The sequence below is a fragment of the Etheostoma cragini genome, chromosome 19, assembly GCF_013103735.1.
Source record: "Etheostoma cragini isolate CJK2018 chromosome 19, CSU_Ecrag_1.0, whole genome shotgun sequence".
NCBI classification, from domain to species: domain Eukaryota; kingdom Metazoa; phylum Chordata; class Actinopteri; order Perciformes; family Percidae; genus Etheostoma; species Etheostoma cragini.
The window spans coordinates 5,039,327-5,056,267 of record NC_048425.1 but is presented as its reverse complement, the minus strand read 5'-3'; the positions used below and the strand labels follow the sequence as shown (position 1 = coordinate 5,056,267).

The following is a 16,941-nucleotide window of genomic DNA, read 5'->3' as shown; positions in this document are numbered from 1 at the left end:
ATCAAACGACGCCTTCCGTGTGTCTTGGCTAAAGAGTGAAAACCTTCCAGTGAAATATCATTTAATAGCACAATCTGGCTGGTGGTTTGTAAATATACTTGGCTCCTGGTTTGTGCAGTTTGGTAGTGTATTGTCATTTGTTTCCGGGTAACTCACTAAAGTGCTCCTCAGTATTTGAAACCAGCTCAAATAAAATCCAGTCCAGTGTGATTCTGCCCAGCTTGATAAGAAGAAGAAAAAAAAAGACATTTAAACTGGTACCCAAAAGGACTAAAAGAAGTTCCTTCCTTGTAATATTTTAAATACATCTTTTCAGTCTAGGGTTTATTAGAATTAGTTCAAGATAGCTGGCGTTTGAGAAAAAAGCACTTGGCTCTAGTGTCAGTCTTTGCTGGTTACACGTGCCTCAACCAAGGCATACAAAAAAACCTTTCTGAATGTTAACAACGATAAATTACTCTTACATATGATCCAAAAGCAGTTCATGGAGTAGTTTGACATTAGCTTCCTTGCCAAGTGTTGGATGAGATTGATTCCATTTTTGTGTCTGTCTTTACGTACCGAGCTGGAGCCAGCAGCTGGTTAGCTTAGCTGGGCGTAAACACCAACACGCAAAAACGATACGTTCAGGCGCAGGAACTAATGAGATATTAATTACTGCACTTTGGTTGCTAGTTGGTGGATGTTGTTACCGTAAGAGGGAACCAAGCTAGCAATTTCCCCAATTCCAGTGTTTATGCTAAACTAAGCAGCGGCTGGATGAGCTTCATAATTACCGTACATATATGAAAGTATGAAAATTGTATAGATCTTTGCCCATAAATGTATTTTCTAATATGTCAAACTATGCCTTTACCCTCTTTGATTATTTGTTTCTTTTATTTTTTTACTTCATCTAACTGCTGTCATCACAGCACAGTTCGTAGAGCAGTTACTTGTGCATTTTTGAGTGGACCATGTAAATTTTACACAGCTTTTCCTTTCTCCTAATAAATATAAGTTGTTCTGCAAAACGTAAGGGGACAAGATATAGGTTGGATGGATACAAACACTATGTATGGAACGACTGCTGCATGGGGGAAGGGAGGAGTTGCTGGTTCACAGTATCGTGGTATTTACACACACAATACACGGGAGAGAGGGGTAGAGGATACAAAGTCAAATCTCAATGTGTAGACAGGCAATGTCACAGCGATATTTGGTTACGCGACACAGGATTTCAGTAAAAAGTCAAGTTTCTAAGTTTGAATCTGTTGTTTGGCCTCTTTCTTCACACTAGTCATCAACATTGCCTGTTTCGAACCTTGCCCCCAAACACCAGAAATCCCCCCCCCCCCCCCAACTTTAACCAATTTACATGAGCAGAACAGCTGTGCAAATCCACTGAGCTTGTTTTTTGTTTTTAAATCGCTGAGGTCCCTGTACACCTCTAAAGCAGCGCTGAAAATAAAACCTGCCAGCATTTCAGTAGTAGACAGTGCAGAAGTGTTTCCAGGACTTTGAAGTGAACAATCAACACAAACCATTTAACCATCAATAAGTCGCACTGATGGTCCAAACTTTACTTGAAAGAGGGCTTAAGGATATGTCAGTGGGATGCAACTGTTCCTGGTGACAATAACTCTAGTGTTTCTCTAACAGTGTGGGGATACAAAGGTTTTGAGATGAATGAAACGGTTTAATGTGTGTTTGTGTGTGATATTGGTTTCCTTACCCAGTGCAAGTAACCTGAATGATATAGACACAGTCCTTCGGCCATGGAGGCGGGTGAACTCATTGTAAAGCAACTAGTGGCGGGGAGCCGGGCACTGTAAAGTCAACCCCTAAATATATAAAGCCAGTGGCATTTCCGGTTCCTGATCCGTCCACTGTAGAGGACGTACATGACAGAGGGATGCATTGTGGGTAAAGTGCAGGGTGGGTGGGTCCCTCGGATTTGTCCTTAAATTAACATTTCAACACTTTTCTGCTCCATTCCTTCAACCAGCTCTTTAAAGCAAGACATACAACTCCTTTTTCTTCACACATATCTCACTTGGTCATTTTCCCCCCATTTTCAATTCTTTCAACTATGTTTTTCCTTTCTCTCATTAACCAGTCAACTTGTCTTCTGAATTTTCTTTTCCTTCATACTCTTTCCTGACTCCCCCGTGTTCTGGAAGAAGTCAGAGGTTGTGCGGACCTCAGACATCCTGGTCAATCCAGCCAGCTTAAAAGAAAGCAAACAGCTGCAGTCCTTCCAGGGCTCTGTTCCACTGGCCAGTGCATGCAGGGATAAGGGGCGAGGTGAGGCATGGCTGGGGTACCCTAGTCTGACAGTGGGCACACATTGGTCTGTCCATATGCCAGAAATCAAGATTGAGTGACCGCAAGTAAATCCACACTGCAGCAACGTCAGAATCCAGTCGACTGAATCTTGGGCTCTGCTGGACCGCCCTCTTTGCCTGATTGGGTTCGAGATAAAAAAAAAGAGATTTAAATTAACTGAAACTGCATCACCAGCCATTGTTTTGTAAAGATTTAAGTTGCAAATTCCGTTCCTCCTCACCGTCTCGTGAGCTACAGTCCAAAGATGGTGTTCTGGAGACGGTTGCCGAGTGACACTGCGGGTCCTCGGAGTCCTGATTGACAAAGGGCTCTCTGAGGGTCTTCAAAAGCTTGTGGTGGGACTTCTCGATTTCCTGTAAAGGGGGGAAGATGCGGGACATTATACGAGTAGAACAATGAGTGTAATTATGCTAGCTGGTAAGAGATGAACACGGCGTCTTCAAACCATTGTAAACGTTGTGGGTTAAATCACAAGACATGTGTACCCAGTTTCTTGTTTGTTGTTAGGAGGGCGTCAGTGCCCGTGTACAAAAAATTGACAAAACATTTGACGGACACATTCACAGATGCCATGAAGACGTCAGAACAAAAAAACAAAGTGAAGGACACAGCCTGTTGTATAATCCAGTTTTGTATAATCCATCCAATCTACATATATGTGCTATTCCAAACTCTTATTTCCTTTTTTTATAGCAAGGTGACATATGCTGCCTTTATTACAGTCCCCTCAAAAACTGTGGTGTGAGGTCCCCTTCCCTAAAAGCTGATTTCTGCTGGTGGCTACATTTATTAAAAGTAAATAAAGAATCTATTGGTTGGTGAATAGAGGCCATGATGGAAAACATGGAGACTGCAGGGAGATTTCTAAATTTTCTTTAGATACAGTCTATGTTTACATTTTGATGTATTATTGCAACAACCAAATTTCCCCACTGGGGACCAAAAAAGATGGATTTGATCTTATCAATCAATCCGTATGCACCCTGTGTCAAGTTAGATAGGTTGACGCATTACAAGATGCAGTCTGTTTGCAAACTTTGTGTCATCTCTCTCCATTTGTACTCCTAAGAAACAACTACGCCTCTCTAACCAGTTAGAAAACACACGAGAAAGAAAAGAGACGTTTTGCAGTCAGTTGAGAAAAAGTATAATGTGGTGTGAGCTGTGGAAGTGTTATAACATGTGGAGATTTGATGGTCATCAGTCCAGACAACAGTCACACAGTCACACTGTTGCCAGCTTAACACACTTAAACTCACCTTCAGTTGACGCAACTTGCTCATCAACCCCTCAATCGTGTGGAAAATCTCATCCACATTTTTGATCACGTGGCTCTGGTGCCCAGCCTGCGATTGGCCCGTTTCCTCTTCCTGTTCCAGTTGCATAGCCTCTGATTGGTTGGGCTCTGCACCGCAGGTGGGCGTTTCCTCCTCTGGATGAGACTGTGGTGGTATCACTTCCTCCAGAGGCTGAGGGGAGTGGCTGCCTGTGGGGGTAGGAGGGTCGTTGAGGTCTTCAGTGAAGCTCTCTCCCTGCTCCGTCGGCATTACCAAGTAGAAAGTGTTCCCTAGAGCACAGAAACTGTGCATTAGTGCCAGTACTTTCAGAGGTAAAATCACCACAACTCTTCAATTTTAGACCATACCTTTTATCTTGATTAATTACACATATAAATAAAATAGTGTCTCTGTCTGATAAAAACTACAAAACTTGACCAATTTTGTTATTACCCTGCGTAGTGGCCTCGCCTCTCGGCTTGGATGATTGGTCGGAGGGGAGGGTGACCCCATCCGTGATGCCATCAGGGACAGAAGAAGAAGAAGAAGAAGAAGGACCCGCAACCAAAGCTATTGCACAGAGGATAGAAATGTGACAAAGAAAAGTGTGCGTAGAATGAAAGAAGAGTGTAAAAGAGTGAGGGAAGACAATGCCAAATCAAGTGTAAGAAGGGTGTGTTGTGAAGAGCAAGCAGACAAAAGAAGATTAAGGTTGTAAGAAACAAATAATGAATCACCAAGTGCAGAGAAAACATGCAGATGAAGACCTCATTTAAAAGACAACCATTTTATCCCAAAACAGAAAGCAGTCACCAAATATTTACCTCAAGGGAAACAATGGTGATTTATCTTGTAATAAAGGTTTCAGATTTGTATCTGAGAATTGATTGATCACCCAGCCCTGCTGAAGAAATAGAACTAAATAGAACTATTTGAAAACTTTTCTCCATCTGATCCGTTACCTTTCCGTACGACCTGAATGCTGCTGGGTTGCTCTGCCTCTGGAAGCGGAACCCCTTCAGACTCGGCCTCCCATTCGTTGATGCTGAAGTTGAGGACAGTTTCTAGAGACTCTGGCCGCTGTCTTTCAGTGAACGAGCTCCTTTCATTCGCCGTCTCGTTGGTGGGCGTGTCATCTGAATCGTGGCTCCAACCGTCCTCTTCCAAATCTTGTAATATGAGCTGCCTTAGTGTTTCAACTGCAGAGCCACAACAACCACAACAAGGTTTTGAAATTCCTAAAGGCTGAGACTTGCTGATTTCAAAAAAAAAATTAACATCCAACAGTTTGTAAGAGTGATACGGGTGTTTGTTTCTCACCATCTTGTAAAGCGGCCTCTGCCAAACCAATGTCTTTTCTCTCATCACAGATGAAATCTCCTGATTGGTCCCTACGTGTGTTTTCTGAGAGCTCAATGTCCTCATTGGAGGAATGAGTCTCTATAGAATCTGACTGCTCCGTCATTGAGTTGTCTGGAAGGTAAAACAAAAAAAAATGTATCATTGCCTTTGTTTTGTGACTAAGCCAGTAAGATCGGTTTCTATTTTGTTTAACAAATATTTGCAGAAAGTTTACATCTTTGAGGCTGATGACTATAGTGTTGTTATTACCTGCAAAGACATTGCTGCCAGTTGACGCTGGGGATGCACTGCGTAGACCGGGGGAGCTATAGAAAATACCAATACAAGGCACACTGAGCATGCGCAAGGCAATGAAAATAAATAACAATAAAGATGAGGAATAAATGAGAAAATTGGAACACATCTAAGAGAAAATTACAAGTCCTAAAGTTCTAGGTATAATCCATAAACATAAGATTTACTCACGACACAGGCATGGACCCGTGATTGATCAGGGGTGAGGAACCACCAGCTGACGCAATGGTCTTTTCAAGTAAATCTTTCCAGCTGCAAAACAAAAACACAAGTTTCTGGAGGCTGAAGAAGAACATGGATGCTCGGTAAGCCTTCTTAACGGTTGAATCAAACAGCTTACATGTTTTTTTCTGATGATGTCCCAGCCACCAGCTCATAGATCTGCCGCTCTGTGGTGCTGATAACGTAGAGGGCTTTGTTGTCTGGAGAGAAATCAGAACATTTACACATTTGATCACCAAAAAAGCGGCAGGAGAGTTCATTCTTAATATTTTTGCCATTAGCTTTCCCGCGTGTGACCACAGTCTCACCTGTTGCTACCAAGCGGACCAGCAGAGAGTCCAGCTTCACCAGAGGGCTGAAGGAGGTCTTGCTGTCTCCGCTGCTTCCCCCGCCTCCCCCCAGCCAGCGGGATGGATATCTCAGCTGCAGCCGGTCGTCTGGGCCCCTCTGCAAGAGGACCAGGCAGTCTGACAGCAGCAGCGCTTGGATCTCTGATGGAGGAACACAGGTGACATGAGGCATGAAACCAAACGGATGAGGCTGTACGCATCAATACAGAATGTATCCACACAGAGGTACCGACCTATCTGCTTATCTTTGCTGACTTTCCACGTGAGAGGACCTTCATGAATCATTCTCTTAGTGGTGAGGTCTAGATTCTAATAGAGAGAAAACAGTAAATAATAATAACAATAATAATAATGATGACATTAATCAGGACATAATGGAAGGCCCATAGCACAGTTAAAAAATAGACAATATGTTCAAAAAATAGCAATAAACATTTAGTCTAGATGTGACCCTGACAGAGCCAAGATCAGTGTGGGCTAATACCTGCACATATGTAAATAAAACACAATGTTGGTATAAAACAACAACATCAGATTAACCAGCATAAATTATGTGACAACCTTGAATAGAGGGGCAGCGTCAAGTCTGCGTTGGTATTGGCTGAGGCGCTGCCGGTGCTCTATTTCCCCGACAACCTCATTAACAGCCTGCAGTATCCTTCGGCAACAAGCCTGGGCGCGCTGAAGTGAAGGGAGGTCCGACGAAGCGGCTAAACGAAAAACAATTCATTCTTAGTTAAAAATTATACTTTATTGGATGTTTTCCCCCCGTGTTAACGATTATAATACAATGCATCTCTTGATTCCTCACCCTCTGTGTGTTTGATGATGTTGTCCAGCAGCAGGGGGTACTTGGTGAGTCTCTGCATCTCTGACACCAGCAGGTCTTTGAGCTGGAGCCTCCGACAGTGAGGACTCGCTTCACACTCCTGAACAAAGTCAGAACAAGTGAGCACGTGAAGCACAATGCTGCACGACTATGAAGGCTAGGACTAATGAAAAAGGATCTAAGGAAAAACTGTTGTCTTGTAATTTTAATGGTAAATCATAGATTTCTAAGTATAGTGATTGAAGAGTTACATAGTTATTTAGTTGTATGGTCTTGAATATAGTAATTACTGTGTCACCTCTTCTGGAGCTTTGCCTGGGTGGTGTATGTTCATGTTGCAAAAGTTGTGTGTGTTGAGTTTAAAATAAATGAAAAAAACAAACACAAAATAAAGATAAAACAAGATTTATAAATATCATCTTGGTAAAATTAAGAAATCCAGATTCCTAGTCAAATGTTACGGACTTCAGAAATTATATGTTAAAATGATTGAAGACCGTCTTTTTGAGTCAGGCACAGAAGTATGTTTGTGTGTGTGTGTGTGTGGTGTGTCTACCTGGATGATGTGAGCGAAGCGAGGGTCTTTGCGTTGTTTGTTCTTGATGAGCTCCAGAGCCTGAGACTGCTGGCTGCACAGCTGCGACGCTTGTTCCTGAAACTCGTCTCCAGCTGCATCTTCAAACTGGAAACACACACCGCAGTTACCACTCTATACATACTGCATATAAACACCTTTCACATTAAAAGAGAAATGAGAAAATGGAATGGATTATTTGACTCACTCTGGCCAGCATAACATCCCCGATGTCCTGAACGATGGGAGTTTCTCTTAGCTTCTTCATCGCCTCGCACAGACTTGCTGCAAAGACACAGAAGCCACATTAACATTGACATTTAAAGAACTCTAAGCGATGTCACAGGTTTGTTGGGCTACAACATTTTTTTTGTCACATACAGCAAACATCTTCTCACTAACCCCTAGCTGCCTGTTCCATGAACACACTGTAAAAAAGGAAAAGAAGAAAAAAAAGTGCAGTCTCTGTAGACAGCCCTGTAGACATATTGACTTAGAACAAGCAGCAGACTGAGATTACATTTAACAGTCACAACCTTTGCTTAGTATTTGCTTCACTTATTATTATTTACCTAGCAACATACAGCCCTGAATACATATTGACTCAGTACAACTCACTTTATTGTGCAAATAGAAGAAGCAGAAAGCAGTGACACTCTTACAAGAGGACACAGTCACAGTTCCTCAATGGTCCTCATATTAAAATGCTCGGAATCCAAACCAGGATGTTACTTTAATTAAAGTCAGGTTTTCAAATTGAACTCAAAAAAATTGCTAAATAATTGTGCACAAAGTCGGTGGGTTCACTTTTGGGGGAGAAATATTGTCATGTCAAGCTAAATTGTAACATTGTTTTAAATAGGATTTTTTATACTGTGATCTGAAAAATACAGGTATGGAAAGAGTGGACGCAGTATAAGAAGTCTGTCGTGTTCTGAAAATACGCAGCTATAGCTGCAATTACAGTAAACACACATACTGTATGTGCAGTCAAATGAGTGCCGGATTTGTCATGTACATTTTTATAACTGACAAATTAAGACCTGGAAATATTCACTTTTACACAAACAGTACACTGACCGTGGAGTTCATAGACCTGGGGCAGGTTGGGGAAGATGCAGGCTAGCTCATCAGAGTTCAGCACAGACCTCATCTTCTGGAAAAAGACCTGGTCCAGGACCCTCAAGGTCCGCAGGTGGGACACCTCGGTGGTGAACAGCTCTGATGATGAAGAGACGAGAGAAGAAAACAGAAATGGGACATCGGTGCACTGCCATCTTACAGTCTCAACACATTTTAAAGCAGACTATTTTATTTGATAGTAATACAGTTGCGTTTGCTGTTAACAAGTGTTGAATTTGACTCGTACCGTATATGACGGCCTGTCTGTCCACCTCCCTTGGACTGAGTGTGGCGAGGAGCTGAGGAGGAACCGTATCCTGCCAGATCTGACTGTCACACACCTCCTCCTCCAGTGGTGCAGCGTCTGGCAGCAGGGCCAACGGGGAGTCCACACTCCTACAGAGTCACATAAAAAAACAAAACATGGATGTATCAAGATGGGACAAACAGAAAAACTATGTTTATTTTAATCCTAACATAGTTATTTATGTATCTCTTTTATGTTTATCTAACATCATTGGGAGACTTGAAACGGAAAGATGCTAAAGGCTGACATGTCTTCTCATCCAAACCATTTCTTCTTCAAAGGTTTTGCATGTGGGGAAATACGTCAGCCATCTTTATTTCTAAATTTTCCGCCAGACAGTTCCTTAAAGTACTGACCATCTATGGGGATGATATTGAAACTCACCTGCGTCTAGACCGAGGGGTGTATGGGGGTGTAGGGTTCTCTAGAGACCTGAGTTTGAGAGAGTGGAGAGAGAGATGGCAAAAAGTGAAAACCTACATCTGGAGGGGTAACATCCAGGATGTTTGAGTTATTAGGGATGTAAAAGTTCCACTAAAGGGGAAAGTTTTGATTCATTGAAGCTCAATTAATTATTTTAATTTATCCCTGCCTGAAGTCTGCAAAAAAAAGTAAAAACAATCTGTGGCTTAGAACCATCTAGGAAATAGGAGTACAAATCTGGCTTTGTGAATCTTTACCGCGCAGAGCTGCTGGATGCGGAGGACGAGGCACTGTGCTGCAGCAGCCTGAGGCCTGGTCCCTCCCTCTCCTCCCCGCAGTCCTCCATGTCCACATCACTACGAGAGCGAGGGACGGACTCTGTCCCTGAGACGACGCCCCGCCGTCGCCCTTCTCCCTGAGCCTTCAACGACTCGCTGCGTGCCAGACGCACTGAGATCGTAGGGCTACAAGAGAAAGCGGAAAGAAAACAATATTACTAAATCCCAGACGTTCAAACACTTTCAACGAGATGCTGTACCACCCATACGAGCTGATATTGAATATATTCTACATACTGTAGTTTAAGGGAGCTACCTGTCCATGCCGTCTTCTCCCAGGCTTCTGGTGGAGAGCCTCTGGGGGTCGGCAACATTGTCTCCTTCCTCTCCTGTCTCTGTGTGGTTCTCAAACTGCTGAATGATGTTCCTCACACTGCCAGGACGGACTGCACACACAGATATTGGTTAATTGTACAGTACAATGAAATAGTACCCATATAAGGGTTGATAAAATGAGGTATAACACAAGCACATTTTCACACTACAGTACATTCCACAAAGAATAACTTAGTTGGTATGTTTGTTGAAAAGGAACATTCAAATAAATAGAAAAAACAAAAGTACAATGACATAAAATATATACCTTCCGTGGGAGACAACGGGACATGGAATGCTACAAAACCAAGATGAACCAAAAAGAAACAATGAAAACAGAACAAGATGACACAATGAATATTCCATAAATGAATAATTAAACCTGCAAAAACAATTAAATGACAAAAATAAAATGAATATTTACTGACAAATACAATAAGCAAGAACATCATATGTGTGTGTAAGCATCCCTATGATATGGTGTGCCAGTGTATCAATACCGTTAGATGATAAGGACTTTACACAGATGGAGTCATACTAGTGTGATGATTAGAAGAAAAAGCTTTTTTATCTCACACTATTGTATGTGTGTAATGGCATTTTTAACAACAAACTTGGATAAGGTAATAATTATAGTGTGTGTGTGTGCGTGTGTATTTACTGGACTGGGATGTGGTCCTGGGTTTGCCGATGTACTTCAGGATGGGATTTCTCTTTTTATCCTCTCCATCTTTCTCTTTTTTGGTACCACTCAGCTGTGGAGAGAGAATCAGATCATGTTATAAAATCAATATATTTTTGTATCCAGTGTGCGCGTGCACGCGCACACACACACACACACACACACACACACACACACACACACACACACACAATAAATATATACATATAGAATATATATACATATAGTCATAAGATCACATACCAATGCTAAAGTTGACTACAAAGAGGAATAGAAAAAACATCTTTTGGAAATTGATCTTAATTGCCTTAATGAAATAATAAGGAAAAATCCAACCATTAAGAAGACGTTCTTCCTTAGTATACAGGGGGCATAAGATTGGTATTGAGTACTTTCCATAAAATCCTCTCTCAATGCAAATCAAATCAGTTATTAGGCTAACTGAAATAAAATCATGCCAATCTCTATGTATGGTGAAGGGTATGTGATGATGGAGGGCTATTTTAATTCCAAAGGCCAAGGGAACTTCATCAGGATGCATAGTATCCTGGATCCATGAAATAACTGGCCTTTAAAAATAAAAAAAATCTGCCTTGCTCTATGAAAATTTAACAAAGGATTGTGTATACTTATGCCCCCTGTATTTTAAGGAAGAACCTTTATCTATTTACACTATTCATTCACAAAGAAATTTGGTGTCCTTACAGGTTGGATTTTTACTCATTATTTCAATAAAGGCATTAAGATCGATTTCCAAAAGATGTTTTTTTTTTATTCTTCTTTTTAGTCAACTTTCGCATGGGTAAATTTATGATCTCTAATGTTTTCACAGATTAAAAAAAATTATATATATATATATATTATATATATATATATATATATATATATACATACATACATACATATATATACATATATATGTATGTAAACAGAATGTGCCTTTGAAACAATGAATGAACGGTTGCTAATAATGGTTAATGTAGATATGGCATTAAAGATCAGCCTCCCACTCAGATCAGCTGGTATTCTGTTAATAATGGAGAGGTATGCACATTTTTAAGTGACCCAAAACTTTTGACCGGTAGTGTATGTATAGGACAGATTTTTACAACACAGCTAAACAAAGTACACTGTGTTACCTTTGCTGAAATTGTGATTACAGTACAAGTTGCAACACTAATCATACTGCAGAATTTGTTGTTCTTGCATATTGTAAAACAGATGCCCATGTACTTCTACTCTATTTTTATTAGTGTGGTTTCATCATAGCTGTAGTCAACATTACTTAGATAATCACCTCATCTTCACTTCCAACTCAGATTTCTTTTTAGAGCGCAGTTGCCCCTTACCTTTTTTGTCTTTAGGAAAGCGAGCCACTTCTCCTTCTCCGTGCTCAGACCAGGGAAGACTTTGGAGTCTCTCAGCTTGATACCAGAATGACGCAGGTATAGGTGCACGGCCGACGCCAGAGGAGAACTGAGGGAGACGAGCAATTGGTCAGAGAAAGAAAGAGACAGGACAAACATGGAATTGTGGGAGGATAGACCACAAGGGAAACCAACGAAAGAAAAAGTGTTATGAAAGAAAGAAGCAAATTGCTCAAACAGACTGCTGTTAAATTACATTTCACTCCAACAAACAAGACAATTTCTTTTACCTTCTGTCCTCTTCGTGCTTTGATCTGGAGGGAGAACAGAAAGAGAGACATAAAAAGGCTGTTAACACAAAAAACAACACGCTTTCAAAAAGATATCCAGTTTAATTCCTCAGAGTTAAATCCAGTTAATCCATGTCAATACACAGGTGTAAGAAAGACTGTGGTGCAGCAGTCATGTGATGGGAATCGGCCTGTGTGTGTACAAAGTCAAAGGAGTAAATGTCATGTGGTTTACAGGTTTTGCCGCTGTAGTGATGACCTTTGCAATAACTTTTTTATTGGGCCCCAAACATTGGATTCTGTTGCAGTCTTAGTGTGCAAAAGTTAATATTCACTTCATGGTTACAGCAACATGGTGAAGTAGAAACTGTATGCGGTAATTAGGTAACTGGTGGATTTAGATTCCAACAAAAATCGCCATAATAGTGAAACTAAGTGAATAAATTCCAAAGGAAAGCAAACTGTTTGCTAATTTGACATCATTATATAAAGGGGAGTCAACACGTTTTTGGTAAACAGGAAAAACACGAGGCAATAGCAGTTTGTGAGTAACACACTCACAGTATTTCCCAGAGGGCAGTGACCTGTCTGTCCACCACCTGTCTCTCTTTCACCGGGTCTCCATCCAGCTGCAGCAGGTCTCCTTCTCCAAACAGAGAGCCGAGACCCATCATCTGCTTGTTCCTATGAATAATAAGCTTAACGGGTTAATATGAACTTGTGATCGTCAAGGTAATATTGTAAAATCCAACATTTATAGTAATTATTCTGCTTAAAACGGACGTCTTAAGTACTCTCAATCTTGAGTAATGTACCTGTAGTCCTGTATCTGGTCTTGGATATCCGGCAGCACTTGCTGCTGCAGCTCGGACAGAGGTCCTCTGATGTCCTCCTGGGCATGAAGTCGACTTTCTGAAGGGACGATGGACACAACATTATGTCAGCGGCTAAACCTCCTAACAAGCTAACTAATACAGCCTTATGTGGCAAAAAAATGCAAAACAAACTGAGTAAGCCCACAACGCAACTAGCATTTAGTTCTTACCAATATCTGTGAGATACTCCTCTCGTACTTTGATTTTCAGCGGCTACAAAGGGAAAGATTTCTTGTTATAACTTTTAAGCATGATATAGGGAATAGGTCAATATTTGCTGTTTATGGAAAAAGCAGAAAGGAAGATTAGAAGTAAGTTTAGCATTTAGCTTCCTTGATGCCAAATGCATCAACACATCAGCAGCCAATGCGGGGATTTAAGACATAAAGGATTACGAGAATACACTCTTTAAGATATGTTGGTGCATACAGCATCTGGGTCCAGGAAATGGGAACAGATCTGAGGTGCAAGTGCACGGGCGTCTTTCGTGCTGGAGCCCAGGTAAGCCTCCACCGACAGGTAAAACAGCTGTTGTGGACACACATACAGTAACCATGAATGTAGGCAAGCAAACACAGATACACACTTGTAAATGTCATCCATAAACAGCAGAATAAGCCCTTTGTTTCATTGTATTTGCTCAAATCTAAAATGAAATATACTGTAATGTAGACAGACCAGTGGGTTGGGGTCCAGAAGCTGGGTGAAGACATATCTCATGAAAACCGCCATGTGTGCCGGTCGTGACCTCAACAACTCGATGTCCTGGAATGGCCCATCCATCTAAGAGACAGAGGAAGAGTAAGAATGATTGTATAGCTGGAGAGAACGGTGAGATGCAATGCAGAAAAATAAAGAAAATGTAGAAAAATGGCTCAATATCACATCAACTCGGATCGATAAGAGTCTCACCGAATGTTCTTCTCACCTCATTAAATGCATAGCCGTCATCTTCTTCATCCTCTTCCTCGGGGCCGATGATCTGGGCCTTTCCGCCCTTTGAACAGATGCACACACATTTGAAAAAAATGGAAAGGACCTAGTCACACACTAGAGGACATCCAAGCACATCTTCCATTTTTGTTACTGTGCATGTGGTGATCAGCGCATAACAGTTGGATGACGTAATTTGAATTTAAGGTTGTGGTGACAAGTATGTTCTCAGTCTCACTGCTTGTCTCATACATTTTAAGCAGCTTTGCAAGATGCAATGACAGAAGTGGACAGGAACAGATGAAAAGGTAAAAACAGCAGCTACATCTTAAAATAGGGGAACCATATGTATTTGTTTTATTTTTATGTTCAGTTTAAACTACAGCAGAAGTGAGCTTGTGCTGCATCTGAGGAAGTTATCGCCAAGGGACTAGAGCCCGACCGACATATCGGCGGCCCGATATTATTGGTTGATATTAGGCATTTCCCGATCTATCTCTATCAGTATTTATTATGGCTGATTTAAAAAATAAAAATGGACTGTCAACCATGATATGAGTGTTGACGTTGCATAGTCCACCAGAGGGCACTCTACAACATCCCTGTTGGCAACACTGATTTTGTTTGTTTTTGTTAATGTGCTTTTGTTCAAAGGACTTTAAGTTTCATATCTCAAGTTTGTATTTTTATACATTTTATTTATCAGAACTTTAGTACATTTAGATGTTTCTCTGTTCTGTTGTGACAAAAAAAGAAATTTTCATATTATTTTAGTGAGAACTCATAAATAACTATAAATAACTAATGTTATTAAAATCTGTTTATGCTTTGCAACACTTTTCTGGATTTAAAAGAAATATATACTTATATCGGCCAATATATCGGCATACCAGATTTTCAAATAACCAAATATTTGTATTGGTATCGGCCTTAATGCTCTAAAAATCATCTATCTCATATGAATGCAAGTGCGTGTGTCCATCTCACCAAATCAGACAGGGTGTGTGTGTCGGAGTTCTGTCGTTGATGGTAGGGGGTCCTGAAGGTGGATGAGGGGGAGGAGTGGGGACTCTCAAAGGCCTGGGGAGGAGGAGGACGAGGGGGGGAGGAGGAGGACGAGGGGAACGGGATGAGTGGGACCATCACAAACACAAACGCGCACATACGATCTCACCAGTTTATGAAAAGATAAGACTGGGCAGCCTACCTCCATGTCTCCTTCGCTTGACTCCATTGATAGTCGACCTGTCAAAGCACAGAGCAGTTTTAAGCTACAGTGTTTCCCCCGTTAATGTTCAACAGGAACCCCGCCAGGCCAGGAAAATCTTTTAAATGCCATAAATAACCCCAATATCCATTGTGTTTCCACTCTACTTATTCCGGAGCAGCCCAATGCCTTCAACTGCAGCAATGCACTGCCGTGAGATCATGAACGAGGCCAAGGTAACGTTGGTAATGGTTCTACAGGCTCAGTATGTTTTATTCTACAAAAGACACCCCATTTCAAGCCCCTTTGATAAAGCAAGTTCACTTCAAATCAAAGTATGTTGGGCAGTGTGCGGCACCATAACAGCTAGTGAATAAGAACGTCTCCTTTGATTTGAACTCATTCTGTGTATTTCAGCTGACATTCAGACATTTAGCTAAACATGAGATCCAGTGCAGCACCAAGATGTTTACTTAAGTAGGTAAAAGATAAAGCGATACAAACCTTCTCCTGCTATGACGTAGCTTGTGGCACATTCGGATCGCGTTCCCTCCTGGAGAGGCAGAATAAAGTGTCAGTTAATTTACATCACTGGCTGTAAAAGGTAAACTATGCATGTAATCGTTAAATCTTGATTTTTTTTGTGGGGGCTAAATCAGGTGCAGCAGAACAGAACGTGAACACACCACTGACAATTTTAAACCTTTTAACACACTTGACACTAGAATTTAACACGCAGACATGATGGTTGCCATTACGGCAGCCAAATGTATGAAGACCAACCGAGTCTATGTCAACAATCTAAGCGCACGGCGTGAAGTGCCTGGTGCAGGTGCGTTTAGGTCCAAATCCACTTTTGCTAGTTTAAGGGCATGAAAAAGGATCCTTGGGCCGGGCGAATGGTTCAGAAAGTTCTTCTTGGGCAGTCGAGAGAACCAAAAATGGCGACCCATCACACATAAACACACAGGAAGCATACTCACTTCATTAATTCATTGGTGTGTTTTGGGCGTAACATGCAATAAACCAATCAGAGTGTCATCTGATTGAAAAGCCTTGGCACATTGCTATTATGATGGCAGATTTGCACCATAATATTTTATTTATAATCTTTTGCATATTTGTGTGCTGCTGCGCTTCCCTGTGTGTGTGTAACAAGCATAGGCACATTTTATTAATGTGCTTTGAAAATAACAATAAAATGCTGCGCTATTGAATTTAGACAAGGTTTTTGATGGTCAATGGCGCGATGTGCCCATTGGCACAAAGATGGGTGCAGGTGCATTTGCTATTTAAACAACATGGAGGCTAAATGGTTTTAAAATAGCAAAGACACTTGCGTTGGGGTTTGCGTCATGCTGCGGGTGCAACTCAGGGCCTCTCGTCTTAAACTTAACTGAATTCATCTGGTCACATGATATGAACAGTGAATTTGAATATGCCGGTAAAACAAATAGTTAAAATATATAGAGGGGTTTTCAGTGAATATGGAAAGCAAAAGTTTCGTCTCCTCACCAGATCTTGCTGAATCTTGACCCTGACTTGGTGAGCTCTTCTTTTGGCACTTTCAATCCGCTCCCCCAGTGACAGCGACGGGCTCCTTAACTGCTCCTCCATCAACTCCTGTAATAGAGTTATTATCAGCAGACGTTAGATGCAAAACGTTGTAACTAATTATGCAGACAGCAAAAACAACAAGGAGTGACACAGAACATACAGTAATGTGAGACATGGAAAGTCTATTTTTTTTATCTACAGGAAGATGCAGTCAGGAGTGTGTGTGTGTGTGTGTGTGTGTGTGTGTGTGTGTGTGTGTGTGTGTGTGTGTGTGTGTGTGTGTGTGTGT

The 16,941-nt window shown here is 41.3% G+C and overlaps 1 protein-coding gene across 1 annotated transcript in view; it reads right to left on the bottom strand.

Moving 5' to 3' along the window:
* Positions 1-2,080: 2,080 nt before the first annotated feature.
* The window catches only part of arhgef11 (Rho guanine nucleotide exchange factor (GEF) 11), a 20,378-nt gene continuing 5,517 nt past the window's right edge, over positions 2,081-16,941 (bottom strand). Inside the window, exons 7-40 of the mRNA XM_034857355.1 lie at positions 16,611-16,724; positions 15,600-15,648; positions 15,096-15,133; positions 14,876-14,968; positions 13,884-13,952; positions 13,634-13,738; positions 13,385-13,483; positions 13,126-13,168; positions 12,896-12,992; positions 12,642-12,764; positions 12,081-12,104; positions 11,773-11,899; positions 10,403-10,496; positions 10,010-10,039; positions 9,683-9,812; positions 9,346-9,552; positions 9,050-9,097; positions 8,606-8,754; positions 8,317-8,457; positions 7,445-7,521; positions 7,219-7,344; positions 6,645-6,762; positions 6,395-6,543; positions 6,067-6,142; positions 5,792-5,974; positions 5,602-5,683; positions 5,433-5,513; positions 5,217-5,272; positions 4,926-5,078; positions 4,568-4,804; positions 4,059-4,175; positions 3,588-3,895; positions 2,549-2,681; positions 2,081-2,444 (exon numbers count right to left, since the gene is read on the bottom strand). Coding sequence (XP_034713246.1) covers positions 2,395-2,444; positions 2,549-2,681; positions 3,588-3,895; positions 4,059-4,175; positions 4,568-4,804; positions 4,926-5,078; positions 5,217-5,272; positions 5,433-5,513; positions 5,602-5,683; positions 5,792-5,974; positions 6,067-6,142; positions 6,395-6,543; positions 6,645-6,762; positions 7,219-7,344; positions 7,445-7,521; positions 8,317-8,457; positions 8,606-8,754; positions 9,050-9,097; positions 9,346-9,552; positions 9,683-9,812; positions 10,010-10,039; positions 10,403-10,496; positions 11,773-11,899; positions 12,081-12,104; positions 12,642-12,764; positions 12,896-12,992; positions 13,126-13,168; positions 13,385-13,483; positions 13,634-13,738; positions 13,884-13,952; positions 14,876-14,968; positions 15,096-15,133; positions 15,600-15,648; positions 16,611-16,724 — 3,726 coding nt within the window. The 3' untranslated portion in view covers positions 2,081-2,394. The remainder of the gene's footprint in view (positions 2,445-2,548; positions 2,682-3,587; positions 3,896-4,058; positions 4,176-4,567; positions 4,805-4,925; positions 5,079-5,216; positions 5,273-5,432; positions 5,514-5,601; positions 5,684-5,791; positions 5,975-6,066; positions 6,143-6,394; positions 6,544-6,644; positions 6,763-7,218; positions 7,345-7,444; positions 7,522-8,316; positions 8,458-8,605; positions 8,755-9,049; positions 9,098-9,345; positions 9,553-9,682; positions 9,813-10,009; positions 10,040-10,402; positions 10,497-11,772; positions 11,900-12,080; positions 12,105-12,641; positions 12,765-12,895; positions 12,993-13,125; positions 13,169-13,384; positions 13,484-13,633; positions 13,739-13,883; positions 13,953-14,875; positions 14,969-15,095; positions 15,134-15,599; positions 15,649-16,610; positions 16,725-16,941) is intronic.